The following is an 18,043-nucleotide window of genomic DNA, read 5'->3' as shown; positions in this document are numbered from 1 at the left end:
CAAGGCTATCCTCCCCCACTAAGGCAGGTCTCACTGCCTGTGAGCGTGTACTCACACACAGTGCTATTAGTAGGACTCTCCATCCCATCCCTGGCCCACGATATTACATGGGGCCACAAGTAGCCTATCCAAACTTCATCAAAACCAGCCATAACAGTGAAACTCCCCAGAATCCTATCAATTTTGTGTTGCTGCTTGGAAAAATTCAGAGCAGCTGTAGAGGAATTCTGAGCAGTCTGCAGACTCTGGAAGGTAACACAGCTCCTAACTTCCCCAAGCAGCACTAGCTACTCATGCATTGGAGCTAGTCATGTGGAAAGGGGAACCAAAGAGCAGAGGCCCGGGAAGGGGTGGAGAAGTGGTAGCAGCAGAGGCTCTGGAGGGTGTAAAAGAGATAGACATCTTTCCCTACCAGGAGCTAGAAGAGGATAGAGCTTCAAACTGATCAAACACTTTGTAGACAGAGGCCCATATCAAAGATGGAGTTTCCCAAGCAGAGTCCAGGGACAGCACCCTGGCATAATCTCAGCAGCACCCAGGTGGAGATGCCAAGGGTCTGAGCTTCATTCCCATCTTCCATTTCTCCCTCTGGCTAGCAGCTGTGTAGCAATTTTTTCATGCCTGGCCTACTCAGTGCCAGAGAGCCCCATCTCCCCTCCCCTACCCAAAGGCCCCACATTGTGCCACCAGTGGGACCCTCCATTCCATTCTGTCCCAGAGCTCCCACACAGAGCCACAGGATCTCATCCCACCTCTACCTTGTACCTCCTATCAACCAGACACTCCGCCCTACCTCTCCTAGGAGACTCCCCTCATGATGACATTAATGCAACATTCCCTCCCGCAGGATTTTTCACCACACTCCTGTAAAGGGACAAACCCCTGGCGATACCATGGAGATGATCCATACAGGTGCAGAAACCCTACGCAGTACCCTCAATAGGATCCTCCATCCCCACCCTACACAGTGCCACCAATGAGACCCTCCAGCCTTACCCTGCACAGGACCACTAATGAGACCCTCTGTGATGTCCCAGGTCTTGAACTCAGGCCTGGGCCACCCCAGACAGCTGCCACGTCCTGGCCTCCCAAGGTCTGTCAAAACCTGGTGGACTGAGAAGCAAGTAGGACTATAGCCTCAGCCAAGGCACCACCCACAGGGGCCCTGAGTGGAGGATCCCCCGGCTCCACCGATTGGTCCAACCACACTTTTTAAGCCAGAAGGAGGCACAGGAAGTTTGTCTGAGTGATAAGGTGATTTCCTGTTGTGGCAATATTAGACCCTATTTGTGCCTGCCTCTTGTACCCAACCCTGTTCCTGATTCCTGCTTCGTCCTGCCTTTGCTACTGTTTCCACAGTGCTCCTGCTCTGTGCTTGTTCCTTGTCTCTTCTCCTGTTCCTGCCCTTATGCCTCACCTCCAGCCATCAGTTACCAGTCTTAGCTCTGACTTCTGACTCAACTCTGACTTGGCCCCAGCACTGGTAACTGGCAGTTGACTCTCATGCAGACTCTTGGCTTTGTTCCCCAACCTGGACTCCTGCTCTGACTACTAGGCAAGATTGCCTACATCCCGCTCGTAACACCATCTTTCCTGACCCTGCACACTGCTGCCAGTGAAACCCTCTGTCCCGCCCCCCCCCGATCAGTGCTCCTAAGAGGACCTTCCTTCCAACCCTACCCAGAGACCCTGCCCAATTCTACTAATGGGACCCTCCCTCCAAGCCAGCCGGAGCTCTCCCCATCCCTTGCTGGTAAGAAGGGGATGTGTGTGGCAGGGGCAATCCTGGAGTAAAAGTATAGTGGGGGAGGTGAATCTCAGCGCTCTCAAGGACTGGGACACCCTCAGACATGTTCTTAGTGAGGTGTGCATCACACAGCAATTCTTAGCCTTGCTGGCCACACCCAGTCACCTGTGGGCAGTGCTGTCCCACGGCACATACAGGCTGGGGCACGGGACCGCCAACCCAACCATGGCTTCCTGATAGACAGACTCAACTAGATGCAGGCGTTCTCTGAGGCTGTTCTCTTGATGAGGGTGAAATGCTGCCGACCCAGGCAGAAGGGGTAGTGGGGAGGGAGGGGGCAGAACAGGCGGTCCTGCAATCTTTTCTCCTGGACAGTTGGACTAACTCCCTCTTTTTCTCTGGCCTCCTTTCCCAGACAGCTGGGGATTGGTCCGTAAATGTGGAGACCCCACCCACTGCTCCCACATCCCCTCCCCATTCCCTTCTCCCTCCCTCCACTGGCACCAGTGCTCCTGCACAGCAGCCAAGGAACAGCGCAGAGAAGGGGGAGACTGCTGAGGAGCCAGCCCCCAAGCAGTGGGAAAAGGGGGTCACCTCCCCTGGGAGCGGCAGCAATTTACCAAGAGCCACGGGGAACGTTTGAAACCTCGGAGAACTTTTCTTTTTTAAAACCTTTTTTTTTTTTCAAAAAGGTAAAAGCTAAAGTTAAGACTTGACGGGCATGGGGGAAAGTTCAGTGGAGCAGAGGGCAAGCAAAGGAAGGCGCGTGGGGGGGTGTTGGAGAACAGGGGGTTTGAAGGAGGGGGTAGGGAATGGGGGAAAGGGAAATATGGCAGCAGAAGAAGGGGAAGGGAAGAGGGGAATGTGGAAGGAGGGGGAGGAGAGGAAGGGGGATATGGCAGAAGAGAGAGGATGGGGGGGTGGAGGGAGGGACGCAGAAGAAGAGGGGGAAGAAGGGGCACTGAGGCAGCAGGAGAGCTGGGAGGGTTGTAGGGTTCCCTCTGCCTTCCTACGCTCAGCTGTGGCCACCCATTCCTACAGGGTCTGAGAGAGACTTTTTTTTTTTCCTAACAGGAAAGGGAGTAGTTTTTGTTTTGTTTTGTTTTGGGGGGGGGGGGGAGGGGAATGGCCAAAAAGTGCTGCGTTTGGAATTCCAGCCTCAGCCTCAAAGTGGGTCTGTTCGGAAAAACCCCTACGTGATCTCTATATATATAGCAGCAGGCGGCCCGGGAGCTGAGCGTTGCTTTATTCCAGCACATGCAGTCTGCGTTTCTCCTGCACTCAGAGGAGATGGAGATGGTCCTGTCTAGGCCATTCAGCACTGGGCCGTCCCCTATAGCATCCCCTATAGCATGCTTCAGTCTGGCTCTACGTGACCCAAGCAATGGGGCTGCTGTTTCTTCTGGGAGACTCTTCCACAGCTTGATAGACCCTCCCGGCTAGGAATGTTCTCCCAATTTCCAGCCCAAATTTCCCTTCGCTCCTCCCCATCCCGGTGCTCCTCAGACCACCCTGGACATCTCCTCTCTCTCCTGGGCCTTTACGCCTTTGGGGCGGGCATGTGGTGGGGGAGTCTGCGTTTGGCAGTCCTGCCCGTCTGGATCACTTTTCCCCTCTCTGCTTTCCTCCCATCCCAGCGGAGACAAATCAGTGGAAACCAGCTAAAGTTAGGGAGAGGGGAGGCTGGAGAGGGGGAGAGATGTTGGCAGTCTGATTGTGGCTTGCCTTTTGGGGCCCCTTGGGGAAAGGGGAGACGGGGAGCTGTTGGAGAGGGAAAGGGCCCAGCCGTTGCAGTGATGGGCTGTAACACAGACACAGTGGGAGGAATAGAACACCCACCCTGGCTGACCCTTTGCTCAGAGAATCACGAGTTTCACTTGGATGAAAGAATAACTGGAGTGGAGCTGAAAACGAGAGAGATCAGGTGGGAAGGCAGGGTTCTGAGTGCCTCTGTTGAGTCTGGGTGGCCACACACCAGCGGGGGCTGACAGGCAAGAAGGAAAGGGGTGACAGGGACAGGCCGGAGACAGAAGGCCTGCCCTGCAGCCCGGGTTTGGCATTGCAGGGGAGGGCAGTGCCAGCTAGAGGCAGTGGGGGCTGCTGAAATCCGGACTGTGGCTGTGGGCTAGTCATTTTTGTGGTAGTGAGGGAAAGAACGAAGGGGAAAAAAGTACCCGCCTCTTCCTTCACGGATCTTGCCAAGCAGGGAATGGGCCCACAACCCCTAGCCCGATGGGCCTTTTGCTGAACACCACCTCTCTCCTGCCCCCTTTCCCTCTTCTTTCTGATCTGACCCCGCTGTAGCCTTGAGCATCTGGGCCCCATGTGCCCCAAGGAGCGGGAGACTCCTGGGCAGGGGCGGAATGCAGGGGCACAGCTCATTCCCTCTCCCTGTTCTCTGAGCCTGGCCCAAGGCCAGGGGAGTTGGAGTGCTGGGAACCGTCTCAACCGCCCCATTGCATGCTCTGCACAGGGGGCTTGGCTCTTCCTGGCCCCCGGATAGCTCAGCGAGGCTGCAGGGGGCGGGCAGGGCCCCAGCAAATTCCCCTGCTCTCCCCACCCCCATCCTTTTCTTGCCTGGCCCAGTGGGTGGAAGCTGTGGATGGGGTGAGGGGTCTTCATGGGGGGAGGGGGTGGAGCCAACCCCAGCTGGAGGAGGTGGGGAATTCACACAGCCCAGCCCAGTAGGAGCCCAGCCCAGAGGGGAATCCTGGATCCCCATTGTAGCCAGGCCTGGCTGATCCCCAACCCCCCGCCCCCCCCCCCCCGCCGCCGCTGCACACACACAGACACCACATGCCTGGCAGGTCTCAGCTAAGAAGGGAGAGTGCCCCCAGTTTCTCCATCAGCAAGGAGGCAGGGCCCTGGGAACCATGGGGATAGAGGACCCAGGGAAACAGGCTCCCTGCCCCCCCATCCCCAGGGAAACAGCCAATGGTTACAGTGGATTTCAAGGGGAGTTTTGTTTTCCATTTGCCTACCTCTACCCCCTGGCAGATAAGAGGGGCCCTGGGTGAGCAAACAAGGCTGGGGTGGGGAAGGACACGTGGCACCAGTGGTGACGGAGACCCGTGGCCAGCGTTCCCGGAGCATAGCCCTCCCTGGCACCTGCCCCCTGTCAAGGTGACTTGCAGGCAGCAACACAGGGGCACGTGGCAGGGAGAGGAGCACAGAGCGGGAGGCTGAAATGGGCTAGGAGCGCAGCTGGGGACAGGACAAAGGGTGGCTCTGTTGGGGACAGAGGCCAAGGAGCACTGGAAATGCCACTGGTGGGGGGTATCAGCTGGGTTTATCATTGATCTCCTGGAGTCTATTCTGGCATTCCTCCTCCTCCCCCACCCTACTTCCTCCGCACCATCAACCCCCCTAGTCCTGTGAACACACAGCCACAGAGGGTATCTGTGCTCTCCAGCTGCAAGGCAGAACCTCAGGGGCTGAGCTGTAGGTAATCTCACCCCCAGCCCTCCAAGAGTCCTCCAGACCCCAGCCCGGCCAGCAGCCTGTCTGGCTCACTCCTCAAGGCAGCGTGATCTCCCTGCCACTAATCCTGCTGAAAGGACCCAGCCCTGCCCCTCAGTGTAGGAACCAAGGTGTCTTCAGCCTCTGGCCCCAGGGCTGATCTTACCTGGGCAGAGGGGACATGCCAAGGTGCCAGCGGCCTTTGGCCCATTGATTATTCGCCTGCTGTGTTGGCAGAGGACTGCTCAGTGGAGGCCTGGAGTGGAGCAGCCTCCAGGGGATTTTGAAATGACAACACTCCATAATGCAAAGCTGATCTGAACAGCTACCCTGACCCATTCAGAGCTGGAAAACAAGACTGGGAGTTTGCTAGGAGAGAAACTTGGCTTAACCTGGGAGTCTGCCTACTTATTTCCAGCATGCCTTTTGCTATAATATTTAGGGACAGATCTGTGCACAGACTGAGAGCTGGCTTCCAATCCCAGCTTGGCCACTGGCTGGTTTGCTGACCTTGGACAAGTCACATGACCTTTCTGTGACTCAGTTTCCCTGCCTCCAGAACGGGGGGTGCAGGAGCTGATGTTTAATACGGTAGCATTGGTGAAGTGCTTTGTGAACCTTGGAGAGAAGTTGCCATAGAAATGCAAACAACTTCCCTAGTAATCATAATACTTAATGTATTTCTTTCCCCTTCTAGCTACCCCCGGGTTGGTCTCGGGAACAGGTCTGGGGGGATACAAGTTCAGCAGTAGGGTCGGTCATAGGTCAGGCGCAGGTGCGGGGGTGGGCAGGCATAGGGTCGGGGGTGGGTACAGGTTCGGGGGTGGGTACAGGTTCAGAGGTGGAGTCAGGAGTGGGGTCGGGCACAGGTTTGAAGGCAGGTGCAGGGGCGGGCGCAGGTTCGGGGTTGAGCACAGGTTCAGAGGTAAGTGCAGTTGCAGGGGTGGTGTCCGGCACAGGTCCGGAGTGTCCATTCTTATTTCACCTGGCCCGTCCCTCCCAGGCGTTGGCATTACCCATTCCTGGCAGGAACCCCGCGGAGCACCCCGGTAACTCACCCCTGCAGCCAGAACAGTCAGAAAATCTCAGCCTGAGGCTTCACCTTTGCTGTTGTCATTTTTAGGCCATCTTACATCAGGATCAAGGAGTTTGCCCTGAGATCCCCCCTTCGGCTGTGACCTGCTGCCCTGTGTGCCAGCCGCTCCCACGCTAGCAGGCGGCGGGGGCGGAAGTGGGGAGACGGAGGATGGCGGATTAACATTAATCCCCAGCTTTGCTTACTTCCAGCCACACGAGAGCTCCAGCGGCAGCAGCCAGGGTGACGGCTGACTCCTTGGAGATACCTTTGCCCCAGCCTTGCCGTCCTACCTGCCCAGGGCCAAGCAGGACTCCCCGCACCCTGCCTGGGGCTCTTCCTGGAGATATGAGGATCCAGAGGCCTGCACTCAATAGCAGAAGCTGCCAGGGGTGAGCCGTTTCGGAAAAGCCTCCCCTGGGCAGTTTAATGAGTGCTGTGGAGAGCAATTATCCAGAAGGAGTGCCGAACCGGAGAACAGACGGGCCCACGCTCCCCCTGGCAGCTCTAAGGCATCTCCAAAGATCGGGAGCAGGGGCTGGTCCCGGGAGCAGCTCCCCGGCCCAGGACACAACACAGCCGAAAGGAGGGGGTAGCATGAGTGATGGGGAGTCCGGGGGCGTGACAAGCCACTGTGACCCCTCTGGAATTTGTGCCCCCCCACACTGAAGGCCAGTTTCCTGTGTTTTAGGGGAGAGGGTGTGGAGTAACAACGGGGTGTGACATGAGTCTTGGGAAGCTACCGGTGCTCGGCTGGGTGTCGGGCTCCCATGGCAAACGGCGGTTGAAATCGGAGCTGACACCGGACATGATCAGCCCACCACTGGGGGATTTCCGGCACACCATGCACGTGGGGCGTGGCGGGGACGTCTTCGGGGACACCTCCTTCCTCAGCAACCACGGTGGCACCGAGACGGCCAAAGCCAACAACTTCTTCGCCCGGACCCTGCGGCACGTGCGGAGGACGCCGCTGAGGAACCGGGGCAGCGGGAGCAAGGCCGAAGCCTCGCCCGCCCCCCCAGACATCTCGCCCATCATCAAGAACGCCGTGTCGCTGCCGCAGCTCAACGAGGGAACCTATGGGGGCGGCAGCCCGGCTGGGAAGTTCGCCTTCAAGAGCACTCTAAACAACGTGTCCGATACACACTATGCTTATGGTGAGTAATCCTGTAGCGGGGGCACGGGCTTCCGAGACTTCAGTGCTATTCCCAGCTGTGTCGCTGAAACCAGGGCAAGTCCCTGCCCCCCCTCCCATGCCTCAGTTTCCCCATCTGTGCAATCTCCATCTCTGGATGGACCGGACTATTGAAGAGCTCTGATCAAGGGAGTTCCTGGTCCCGGTGAATCCCAGAATTATCCTTTTCTGAGTTACACCCTTAGCCCCCAGTTGTTCCTCCCCCACACCCACTTCCCCTTCGACTTCACTTGTTAAAGGCCCTGCAGAGCTCAGGCCATTATGGGTGGGATATAGTTTCTCACCTCTGATCCACCAGCTCCAGTCCAGTGCTGGGATGGTAGTAACACTAGGTTATTCCCATCCGATGGCCAATTGGTGGCCTGTGGGAAATGAGTCGGGGGGGCGGAGGGGAGGAACAGGTCTCAAGCCACCTCCTATGAGAGAAACTTGTTCACAGACAGCAAGGCATACTCACTGTCCCCCTGGCAGCTTCAGGGTGCGAATGGGCCACAGAGCCTGCGTGCCCCACCGGGAATGGTCCATCCAGTCTGGAGGGGAAGCACCGGGGGAGAGGCTGTGCTGCTGGCGTTCACACAGAAGGGCCGTCTCCAGCCCCACAGTGAAGAAAGGAGTGGGGGGTGATTTAGGTGAACTTCACTGCTCCCGGGAGTAAGCAGCAGGCAATGCCCCCCCAGCCAGCCAGCCAGCTCTGCTGACACAGCCCAGTGGGAGGCAGTGGCCTAATGGTTCAAGCACCGGATTGGGAGTCAGGAGACCTGGGCTCTGTCCCTCCCAGCTCTGTCCCTGGCCTGCTGGGTGACCTTAGGCAAGTCACTTCCCTGTCCTGTGCCTCAGTTTCCCCATCTGTAAAATGGGGAGGATGTAAAACGCTTTAACATCTGCTGAGGAAATGCACTGCGTAAGAGCTTGGCATTGTTACTATTTCTGGGCCTGCAGCCCCCCCCCCCCCCCCCCCCCGCTTATCCAGTGCCCCCCCTCCATGCCCCCAATGGCTCTGCTGATGCTCTTCCCGGTTGCCCTGTTCCAGCCCTGGCTCCCTGCCCAGGCCCCTCAGTCCTGGCTATGTCTGAGCGACGCTCTGGCGGGTGCCGGGGGCTGGGTTCTTTAGCACAAAGGCCGCGTTCTCCAAACGCAGTGGTCCAGCTCAGCATTTCCCGTGGCGCTAATTCTCAGGTCAGTGTGACCCGTGTGGGAGTGGCTGGGCCTGGGCCAGGGACGGGCAGCAAAGGTGGCATGGTGCAATGCTGCCACCTGCTGGTCACAGGTTATACAGCCATTCCAGTGGAAATAGTTTCCCAGGGCTGATCACTCGTCACCCTCTTGGCAGAGACCAGTTCCAGCACCGTGCTATATCTTCCGATTTGGCTGGACCATGGGTGTCCAGCACCGAACCGTCCTTAAACAGCGGGACTGATTCCCATCTTCCCTAGCACCGGCTAGTCACGTTACAGTGGAGTGTAACTGGTGCTAGTTTTCACTAGTACAAGCCAGACTTTCCCAATACTGAGCAGGCACTAGATGGTGAAATTGCTCCTAGGCTGTCTAGCAAAGTGATCCATATGAGAGTGATTGATCCCAATATCACCCAGCTGACATGAGTGTGACTTGTCTATCCCCGTTCACATACAGTCACTGGTCCCAGGCTCCCATAGTACAGCCCAGTCCGTCACCACCCAGTGTGACAGTCGCTGCCTCCCCCTGGCTCTTGCGCAGTACCAGAGGCTTCCCACTCACCAGAGGCTCCTTGTCCTTTCAGGGCTGGAGTCCGGGTTCTGCACCATCCCGCGTGCTCCGCGCTCAGAGAAGGCCCGGGAGAGCTCTTTCCCCGCAGAAGCAGAGCTCCAGCGCTCGGACTCCCTGCTGTCCTTCCGCCTGGACCTCGGGCCCTCCCTCATGAGCGAGCTCCTCCAGGTCATCAGCTTCACAGAAGCCATGGACAGCAGTGACAAGAGGGAGGAAGCCAGGGCCCTGGCTGGCGGCCAGGCTGCATCGCCCTTTGCCCTGCATGGCGAGTGGGTTGAGGCCGGGGTCCCTCGGGGATCAGGGACCCCCAATGCCAGGTGTATAGAGGGCAACATGGCAGAAAGCCTCTGGGGCCACTCCAGGCAGGGGGCCAGCTCCCCATCGGGACACTTGGTGCATGCCAATGGAGATGCTCGTGCCCTAGAGTATGCTGAGGAGGGGCCTGCCTGTGCTGGGAGCGGGCACCAGAGCCCTGCCTGGGGCTCAGCACCCGCTGAGGAGCCGGGGGCGCTCCCGAAAGACAGCCTGTGGCAGGGGCACTGGAATGACTGCAGCATGGAGGCGGGAGAGTTCCACCGGGCTGCCCAGGTCCTGGCTCGCCACTACAGCGCGAGAGGTGCACATGGCAGCCTGGAGGAAGAGGAGGAGGGGCCCCGGGAGAGCCCGGTTGTCGGCTCGTATGGGGCGGACGAGGCTGGGTGGAGTCACAGCGAGGAGGAGGAGGAGGAAGAGGAGGCTGCGCTCTCAGCTGTGCGGGAGGAGGAGGCCACGGCTGCGGAGGGCCGCAGCGACTCCTTTGAGTATGCCGACGAGGAGGAAGAGGATGATGAAGTGAAGGTCTGAACAGCCACCGTCTCCTGTGGCCTTGGGACTCCCCAGCCCTCCCTCAGAGATGTCAGCTGTCCGGGGGCCCGCGCCCCTTGGGAGCTGTGAACCCTCCTGCGGCAGAGGGTTGGTGGGGATGGAGGCAGGGGAAGCAGCTCTTTGATCCGCCCAGCGCCCTGGGCAGGCCCCGCTTTCCCCAAAGAGCAGGTCATGCTAATGGGGAAATCGCAGTGATCGCATGCTCCTTCCCCCCACTCCTTGCTGTCATTGGAAATGAGGCGCCCGCCCCCTGGGAGGCTGGGCTGGTAAGGGAATGCTCCTGTCAGGTCACCGAGCCCCCAGCAAGCACCGAACAGGAGCGGATCAGAGAAAGCACTCCAGCCGCACGGCTCACTCCCCCGCTGCCCCCTGAGCTAGAGGCCTGGGGCAGGCTTGCTTTCTGAGCCGGCCACCCCAGGCTGGAGCAACACAGCATTCTCCCTCTCCCTCTCCCTGGGGCCTGAGCGCTCCTGGCTGGGGATTGAACCAGGTTCTGCCATGCAGCACCACACAGCACTGTTCGCGAACGGGCTGGGCTAGTCTCACACAGCTCCTACCAGCCCTCGCCAGTTCTTTTGCCTTCAGCCAGCGGCCATGCCAGCTGGGCTAGCTAATTCCTGGTTCCCTCCTGCCAAGGCCTGCTCTAGCAAGCCAGTTCAGGGGCCTCCCCTCCCCCCTGAGGCCATTCCAAGGGCACAGTAATCCAGTTCCTCTCCCCTCCCCTCCCCATGGAACAGGCAGCAGAATGGGGAGTCCTTCCACCTGAGTGGGTGGCCCTGCTTCCTTGAGCTGATGCAGGGCTGGGCTCAGGGAGAAAGGCAGGTGTGGCTCCTATCCTCCAGCAGTACCCTGAGCTGGAGGCTCTGAGGCTGGCTCCAGAGAGCCAGCTGCTCCACTCTACGGATTTGGGGAGGAGCTCCCCCTGCCCCACCCCCCAAGTTCCTGCCACACTGTCCTCAGGGAGGTGCCCAGAGCAGCAATACAGGAGGCTCGGTGGGGGTGGGGGTGCAGCCAGCAATGACTTGGTATCCGAATGCAGCACAGCTGGGGAAATCATGCCATGGCCCTTAACCTGGGCACCAAGGAGCCCTGCCGGAGTCAGGCGCCAAAACTCATGAGATTTTTCAAAGCTGTAACTGGTGGGTTCTTTCCATTTGCCCTCCGGTGCTGGACTGCGCAGAGGGGCCATTTTCAAGGTTTCCCCCACAACCAGGAGAGCTAGAAACTTTCTGTTGTTGTGTAATGAAAGCTGGGAGGCTCAGGCAGTAACTGGCTTTGGCAGCTGGGCCTTCAGGGGAAACACCAAATAGCGCTAGAGTTGGCAATGCTGCGATTCCAGTAATCAGGCAGAATAAGGACGATGCCGGGGTCCCGCTGCCCTTGCCCTGGTAGACCCCTCCATACCCCAGAGGGGACACCCCCAAACTCCAATACTCCCTTTCACCCCCTCTTAGAACAAGAACATTTTCTCTGTGCTATAGCGTTCAGCCCAGGCAGTTGAAAGGGGGGCTGCCCTTGGTCTGGGCAGCGGTTCCAGGGATGGGTTCCCACTGACACTATTTAGAGGGGTCTAAACTCGCCCCCCTCCAACACACTTCCCCTTTCCGGTGTCCTTTTGCCGGCGGAGGATGGGGGCTGCTCACTGTGCTCCTTGTGTTTCTGGGCAACGCGGCCTCTTTGGAAGGAGCCGCTCCCCACGCTGTCCCGCGTGCGGACACGCTCACACAGAGGGGGTTTTGTGTCATGGCCCGGAGCAGGAATGACTGGGGCGTGAGGTCATTCCACTGGCCCGCACAGCATGCCCATTGTTCACCCAGGGCCCGGGAGCCTGTGGCCGGAGGGATCCCGTGCCCACGCTCCCGCTGCCCAGTCGCCCCGGGGGGCTGTGTCTGTCAGGGAGCACATGAGAATATAACAACCAGGCTTTTACACCGGGGGGGGGAGGGGAATGCGTCCTAGGAGCCCGTTCTGCTCCCCACACAGGCCCTGGAGCTGCCAGCTGACTGATCTCATCACACTGCAGGCAGCTGCTCAGCCTTTCACGCTCAGCCATGGGGGGAGAGAGGGCTGAAGTGAACGGGAGCTCCAAGTGCCCACCGGGGCTCTAGAGTGTAGAGTCCAGAGCCTGCAACCATTGCTACCCATCACCGCCCCCACCCTGGGAGCCAGGGTCTTTCTCAGGCTCACCCTGCTCATTCAAGTTTGTCACAGAAGCTCCATACCAAAGATCCACCCCCAAGGAACATCCCAGCTGTCTCCCTCCGCAGCCTGTGCACTTATTATTGATCTTATTAAAACAGTTTTTGATACTATTCTCTCCTGTGGTGGTTCTTCCCCATGCCCCAGCCAGCCCCAGGATTTCAGCCTGCAGAACAGAAGCAAATCAGTCCACTCCCTCTGCACTTTCAGACTCCAGGGAGTCATCTCCTCCGAGCTCCAAGTGCCTGATCCCTCTCCCTGCATTGGTATTCTCTGCACTTCCAGTCCTGGGCCTCCTGGGAAAATAGGATTTGCTACCCCATCTCAGATCACTGGACCAGCCATTCTGGTCCCTACGCTCCTGCTGTAACCCATACATGTTGCATCGGAGGAAAGCAAAACCCCAATAATGCTGGCCAGGGTGAGGAGATTCCACCTTGACCCCAGCAGAGATCCATTTACACCTCGCATCTAGAGCCCTGATTACCCTGCTCATAGCCAGCCTGGCTACAAATGTTATCAAGCAGCCCTAGCACTTGAGCCTGCAACAGTGAGTTCCACAGGCCGACAACATATTTTATGAAAGTTATTTGTTCTGCATTTTACCGAATGACCCTCTCAGACACTGGATCAGGATGTACGTAGAAGGGAAGGAGCAGTGTGTGCTCCTTCAGTGGAGTCTCTCTAAATATCAGTCTCTTCCGTGCTTGGCCTTTGCCGACTAAATAACCCTAACATTTGCTATCCTTATATCCTGAGCATAGCATTAGCCATATGCATTGCCAGACTGGATCCAACCTGAGGGCCATGTAGCCCAGTATCCTATCTCTGACCGTGGCCAGCAGCAGATGCTGGAGAGGAAGGGGTAAGAATCCTGCACTAGTCAGCTATGGATGAGCCGTCCCAGTTCTTCCTCACCCCCACTTGTTAGAAGTTGGCTCTTCTCTGAAGCCACTTTAAACCTGGTGAGGCATGTTCCTTTGTGGGGCTGTGGGGGGGGTCACATCTAATGTCGGTTTTCCCTGTGCTGGGAACCCCTTGTCCTGAACTGTCAGAGGGTAAGACTGCCCCCTGCTGGTACCAAAGACTGTTCCTATATTTCAGATGTATGGAGTGGAGAGGAGTTACCCATAATGCTTCAAGCCAGTTTTTCTCCAGAGCCATTCCCCCCGTGGCATGTGAACCTCTGGAGTGAGTCACTGTAACTTTAACCAGAGCGGTTTCACCAGACATTAGGTAGTGCCGGCCCATGTGAAGGACTCAAGCTGACACAGGTTTCATTCCCTTGCAATTCCAAAGCCTTCCCCTCTCTCTCGCCCGCACTGACTGAGATAAGATATGAGAAAGGCTGGGTAATGGATAACTTGCCTGGAATTTCCCAGCCGATAAGAGACACAGCGATAAGAATGAAGGAGATAGAGGAATATTCTCCTTATCTCTTGCTGGATACAAGCGCTTATTAACACCTGTGCAGTTGCATCCTCAATGCTGTGCCTGGTGCCAGGGGGAGGGTCACACCAGCTGGTGGGGAAATTCCATGTTTAGGGACAGCATCCCCTATTAGTACCAAGGAGAGAGAATCTCCCCGTGCACTGGTAGTGTTCCCCAGCCTGGAGACAGAGCGCTTTGCAGGTGCAGGACATTACCATCCTCCTACTGAGATAAGCCCTGGGCTTTGTCTCCCACCTGGCCATCAGTTCATCCCAGCCTGCTGAAAGCGCAACCCGCAACCTAGCCTTACCAAAGAATCATTTCCTTCCTTTGCACACTCAGGCTTGGGAACTCCTCTGCACTCTGTCAGCGCACCCCAGGGCAGCACCCCCTTCTGGAGCCCTGGAGACACTTTCATCCCAGCCACTGTCTCCCGCTCCACTAATCACATCCATAGGTGCCTAGAGAAGATGTCCTACCAGAATAGCGGACATCCGCCTCTTCCCAGCAGATGGTGAGCCCGGTTTGGGGCGTTCCCACGAGAACCTTTCCTGTATTGGGTGCTGAAAGGTCATGGCCAAGGACATCACAGGAGCCAGCACAGTTGGGACAAAATGGCCCCTCACCAGGGGTCTTTATTAGAGCAGGGAAGCGGGGCCCATCATTCTTGTTTGAAGGAGAGGACTTTGAACCCGCCCTGCACACTCAGGTAGCTGATCTTGTCGTAGCCGTGCCGGTTGGGGAATTCCACCTCATGCCCGTCCGGCAGCTTCACCTTGAACTTGTCTCCCAGGAAGCTGACGATAAACTGCGAGAGCGGGGAGCAAGGAAAGGACAGGAACGGGGAGTTAGCATCAAAAGCAAACAACTGGCTGGCAACAGCAAGCACCTGTCCCTACTGCCTGGGCGGAGAGGCCCCAATTCTGCTGGCCTTAGGCAAGGTGCTGGGAGCTGAGCTCACTAAACGCGTTGCAGGGTTGGGTGCCAGAGGCCCAGATCCTCAAAGGTATTTAGGCACCTAACTCCCATTGAAATCAGAGCGATCAGCTTGTCTCAGGAAGTTGAGCTCTTGCCTAAGCCGGGAGACTGGGGGCAACGTCTCCCCCACCGCTGCTAATGCTGGTTCAGCTGCACTGGCGGTGGCAACACAGGGAGCCCTAGGGTAGACAAGGCTCCTGCGCCCACCACTGTTTTAAAGCACTGCGTGGCTTAGGCCTGCTCTGGACCGGGTGGGACAGCACATGAAATACCAGTGGCTGCGGAAGCCTTGCCCCACTGGCTCTCCCACTGTTACCCCACCAGTGGATCTGAGTTGGGGTTAGCAACAGTGGGGAAATGCCACTTCTAGCCCACAGCGCAGACAGTGCGAGGGGACAGGATGGACCCGAGACTCTTCAAAGAACAAAACTAATAACTGATCACTGGAAATGAATCGTCTCCTTCCCGTGGGCACTCCCCTGCCCCACCCAGCCCAGCTCGGGGAGCGCTGGGCAAGGAGAAGGAACCGTTTCCAAGCCACAGAGAAACCGGGTGATCTAACTGTGCAATGCTAAGAGGCAAAGAGCTGCCCAAGGAAAAGGGAGCAGGGAGGCCCAAGAATCTCATTCTACAAAGCACTGGAGGGAAGAAAATAAGGGGTGGGAGCAGGGAGAGAATGATGGAGACAGATCCGAGGGGGAAGAGGGATCTGCTCCCTACAGCCCTCTCCCTCTCCCTCTCCCTCCCCCAGTGAAGACATGAGCACCTGCTGGGCAGAGGCATGGGGGCTCTCGAAGGCAGGTCACAGGCAGCCTTTAGGAGGCCTCCAGCATGGGCAGGATTAAATGGTGAGAGAACAGGGTCTGTGGGGATTGGGACTCTGAGCAGGCTGATGAGGAGGGTTCAGGGTCGCAGGAGCCAGAGACGCTGGCAGGGAGAAACAACGCCAGCCAGGAGGGGAAGAAAGGGGACAGAGTAAGAGCTTGGCAGCTCATCCAGCCACCCCCCCACCCCCCCGCCCTGCTTTCCCAGGAGCTGCCTCACCTTGACCTCCGAGCCCCGGGAGAACGGCAGGTGCTTGTCGCGGTGCTCCGACTGCCAGCAGTTGGCACATTTGGAGTTGCAGACGATGGTGGATTCGTTGAAGCGAGGGTTGAAGTGCAGCCCCAGCTCACTAGGGCTCTTGCCAAGGTTAATCACAAAGCTGTGGGGTGGGAGCAGAGCGGGCATTAGAGACTCCCGCCACGGAGCCAGCAATGCTGCTCCAGGAGCCCGACCCCTGCCCGAAGGAGGGTAGTTGAATTAGTTACACCCACCTCTCCTTTTACCAATTTCAGGGGGGGCAGAGGGCTCCACCCTGCCAGTTTTAGGGAGAGCTGGGGCTTCCGGCCCAAACGCCATTTTCTCTGGAGGAAGGTCAGGCCTGTGGCTCAGGAGACCTGGGCTCAGCTCCCAGCCCTGCTGCAGACACCTTTGCTGACTACAGGCAAGTCGCTTTAAGCTCCATGCCTCAGTTTCCCCATCCAGCACAGGGCCAGGACATTTGCAGAGCACTCAATTACAAGGTGATGGGGACTGTATAAGTACCAAGCCAGAGAGACGGACTAAAGGACTGATCTCTGCATCAGACATGGAAACTGGGGTGCTGCCCCCATCTCTGCAGCCCATGCCCCCCTTGTCTGAGACCGCTCTCTCACACTCACTTCTCAGCATCATTGGCGACCTTGCCCTTTATCTTCAGGGTGCTCCCTGCTTTCACGTCCAGGTTCAAGATTTCAAATTTCTCCTGCGGCAGAGGGACCTGATGTCATGAGACTCCCTGAGTGACCCATGCCCGCCCCCTGCCCCAAATGAAAAGGAACGAAGCTCAGCAATTCCACCTGAGCCAGGTAGGGTGACCAGACAGCATGTGTGAAAAATCGGGACGGGGGTGGGGGGGTAATAGGAGCCTGTACAAGAAAAAGACCCAAAAATCGGGACTGTCCCTATAAAATCAGGACATCTGGTCACCCTAGAGCCAGGAGAGAGGCCGGGAGCAGGTCCCCTGCCCTCCAGTTGTCACCTCATGGCCCTGAGCCAGGACCATCCTGGTACCCCGCACTCCTTGCTTGGCGAGGGGAAGAGGTGGGAGTGGAAACCGGAGAGCTGGCAAGGGGAGGGGGAATGAACGACTGAGCAGGTGTGATGACAGCAGACACAAAGGCAGAAAGTGAGAGCCCACCGATACAGGAGACTAGCTGAGAGCAAGAAAAGGAACGAGCTCACGGCGAAACACCGCAATCCTTACAGACATCCTCCTTGCTGGTGCTGGATAGCCGCGGCTGGGAGCTGCTGAGGATCTGGCGCAGGTACACCTCCCGCAGGAGATCTTATAGGCCTAGCGTCTCCGAGAGTTACACATTAACAGCTCTCTCCCACCTCTCCAGGCCATTTACATTGCTGTAAATCAGGAAACTTTGACCCAAGGAATTATCTGCTCCCCAACTTCCTCTGACCAAAGAATTGACGTATCTTGATCAATACCCAGCCCCGGCCCCAGCCCGGTTCCCTGATAAGGGATCAGCACTCTTATGACTCAGGAAAGTTCCTCCAGCTGCCTGACTCCGAGGGGGTTTAATCACTAAGGGACCTTATCATGGGGGTGCACTCACCACTAGAGGCGCCTCCTCCTGGCCACTCTGGGGATTAGCACTTCCCAGGTGCTGTGCCCTCCTCTGGCAGTCTTTCCACTCATCTATTTCTCTGACCCTGCACCCCCTCTTGCTCCAGGAGCTGCAGCTTCCTGTTTGTGACTTGGCCCTGCGGCCAGGCCACTACAGTCCTCCACTTCTGGGGTATCAAAGACTTTTGGGGCAAACTGTTCCAGGCAGCCTGCTTTGCACTACCCCATCAGAGCCATTTCCCCCGTGGCTGGGAGGGGAACCCAGGCCTGCCCTCTAGTCCAGGTTCTGGCTCAGGGACCCTCTCACCAGCAGCCAAGGTCTGACCTATCCCAGACCTTGCTGCCTTTCCCCCAAGCCTCTCCTACCTTGCTGGCTTTCCCCACCTCCCTGGGTTTGCCAGCCCAAACTCCCACCTCCCAGGGAGTAACTGTGGACTACCCTCTGTATTCCCATCCATGCCTCCTTTCTTCCAGGCCGTGACTGCAGCCTACTTCCCTGCAGCCCCTTTCTGCTCCCCACTCCTGGGCTTTATACAGGTGCCTCTTGTTCCTGCCCAGCAGAGTCTCATCTAATTAATCCCTGCTCCCTGGCACCTCCTGCAGGTGCAGCCTGGGGAGTTCATTGGCCCAACTGCCATCTTAACCCCTCCAAGTCTTGTGAGGGGATGGAGACCCCCATGGGCGGCG

General features: G+C 57.8%; 2 protein-coding genes across 3 annotated transcripts; one reads left to right on the top strand and one right to left on the bottom strand.

Moving 5' to 3' along the window:
- The first annotated feature begins 2,220 nt into the window (after positions 1-2,220).
- On the top strand, positions 2,221-12,398 carry CDC42EP1 (CDC42 effector protein 1). Of its 2 annotated transcripts, none has more exons than XM_024100068.3 (3): positions 2,221-2,439; positions 6,494-7,438; positions 9,236-12,398. In XM_024100068.3, exons 2-3 carry the CDS (start codon positions 7,006-7,008, stop codon positions 10,063-10,065), a joined length of 1,263 nt encoding a protein of 420 aa, XP_023955836.2. In that variant the 5' UTR covers positions 2,221-2,439; positions 6,494-7,005; the 3' UTR covers positions 10,066-12,398. The 2 variants fall into 2 exon arrangements, with proteins under 2 accessions (XP_023955836.2, XP_008177614.2); XM_008179392.4 differs by having other exon boundaries at positions 6,330-7,438.
- A 1,921-nt stretch (positions 12,399-14,319) lies between these two features.
- On the bottom strand, positions 14,320-17,184 carry LGALS2 (galectin 2). The gene is made up of 4 exons (XM_005302461.4): positions 16,982-17,184; positions 16,398-16,480; positions 15,739-15,898; positions 14,320-14,524 (listed from the first exon to the last, which is right to left on the bottom strand). The coding sequence occupies exons 1-4, from the start codon at positions 16,985-16,987 to the stop codon at positions 14,378-14,380; spliced, it is 396 nt and encodes a 131-aa protein (XP_005302518.1). The 5' UTR covers positions 16,988-17,184; the 3' UTR covers positions 14,320-14,377.
- Between the last annotated feature and the right edge of the window lie 859 nt (positions 17,185-18,043).

Source organism: Chrysemys picta, chromosome 1, assembly GCF_011386835.1.
Source record: "Chrysemys picta bellii isolate R12L10 chromosome 1, ASM1138683v2, whole genome shotgun sequence".
Lineage (NCBI taxonomy): Eukaryota > Metazoa > Chordata > Testudines > Emydidae > Chrysemys > Chrysemys picta.
The sequence above is the reverse complement of the archived record's forward strand: the minus strand, read 5'-3'. Positions and strand labels throughout refer to the sequence as shown.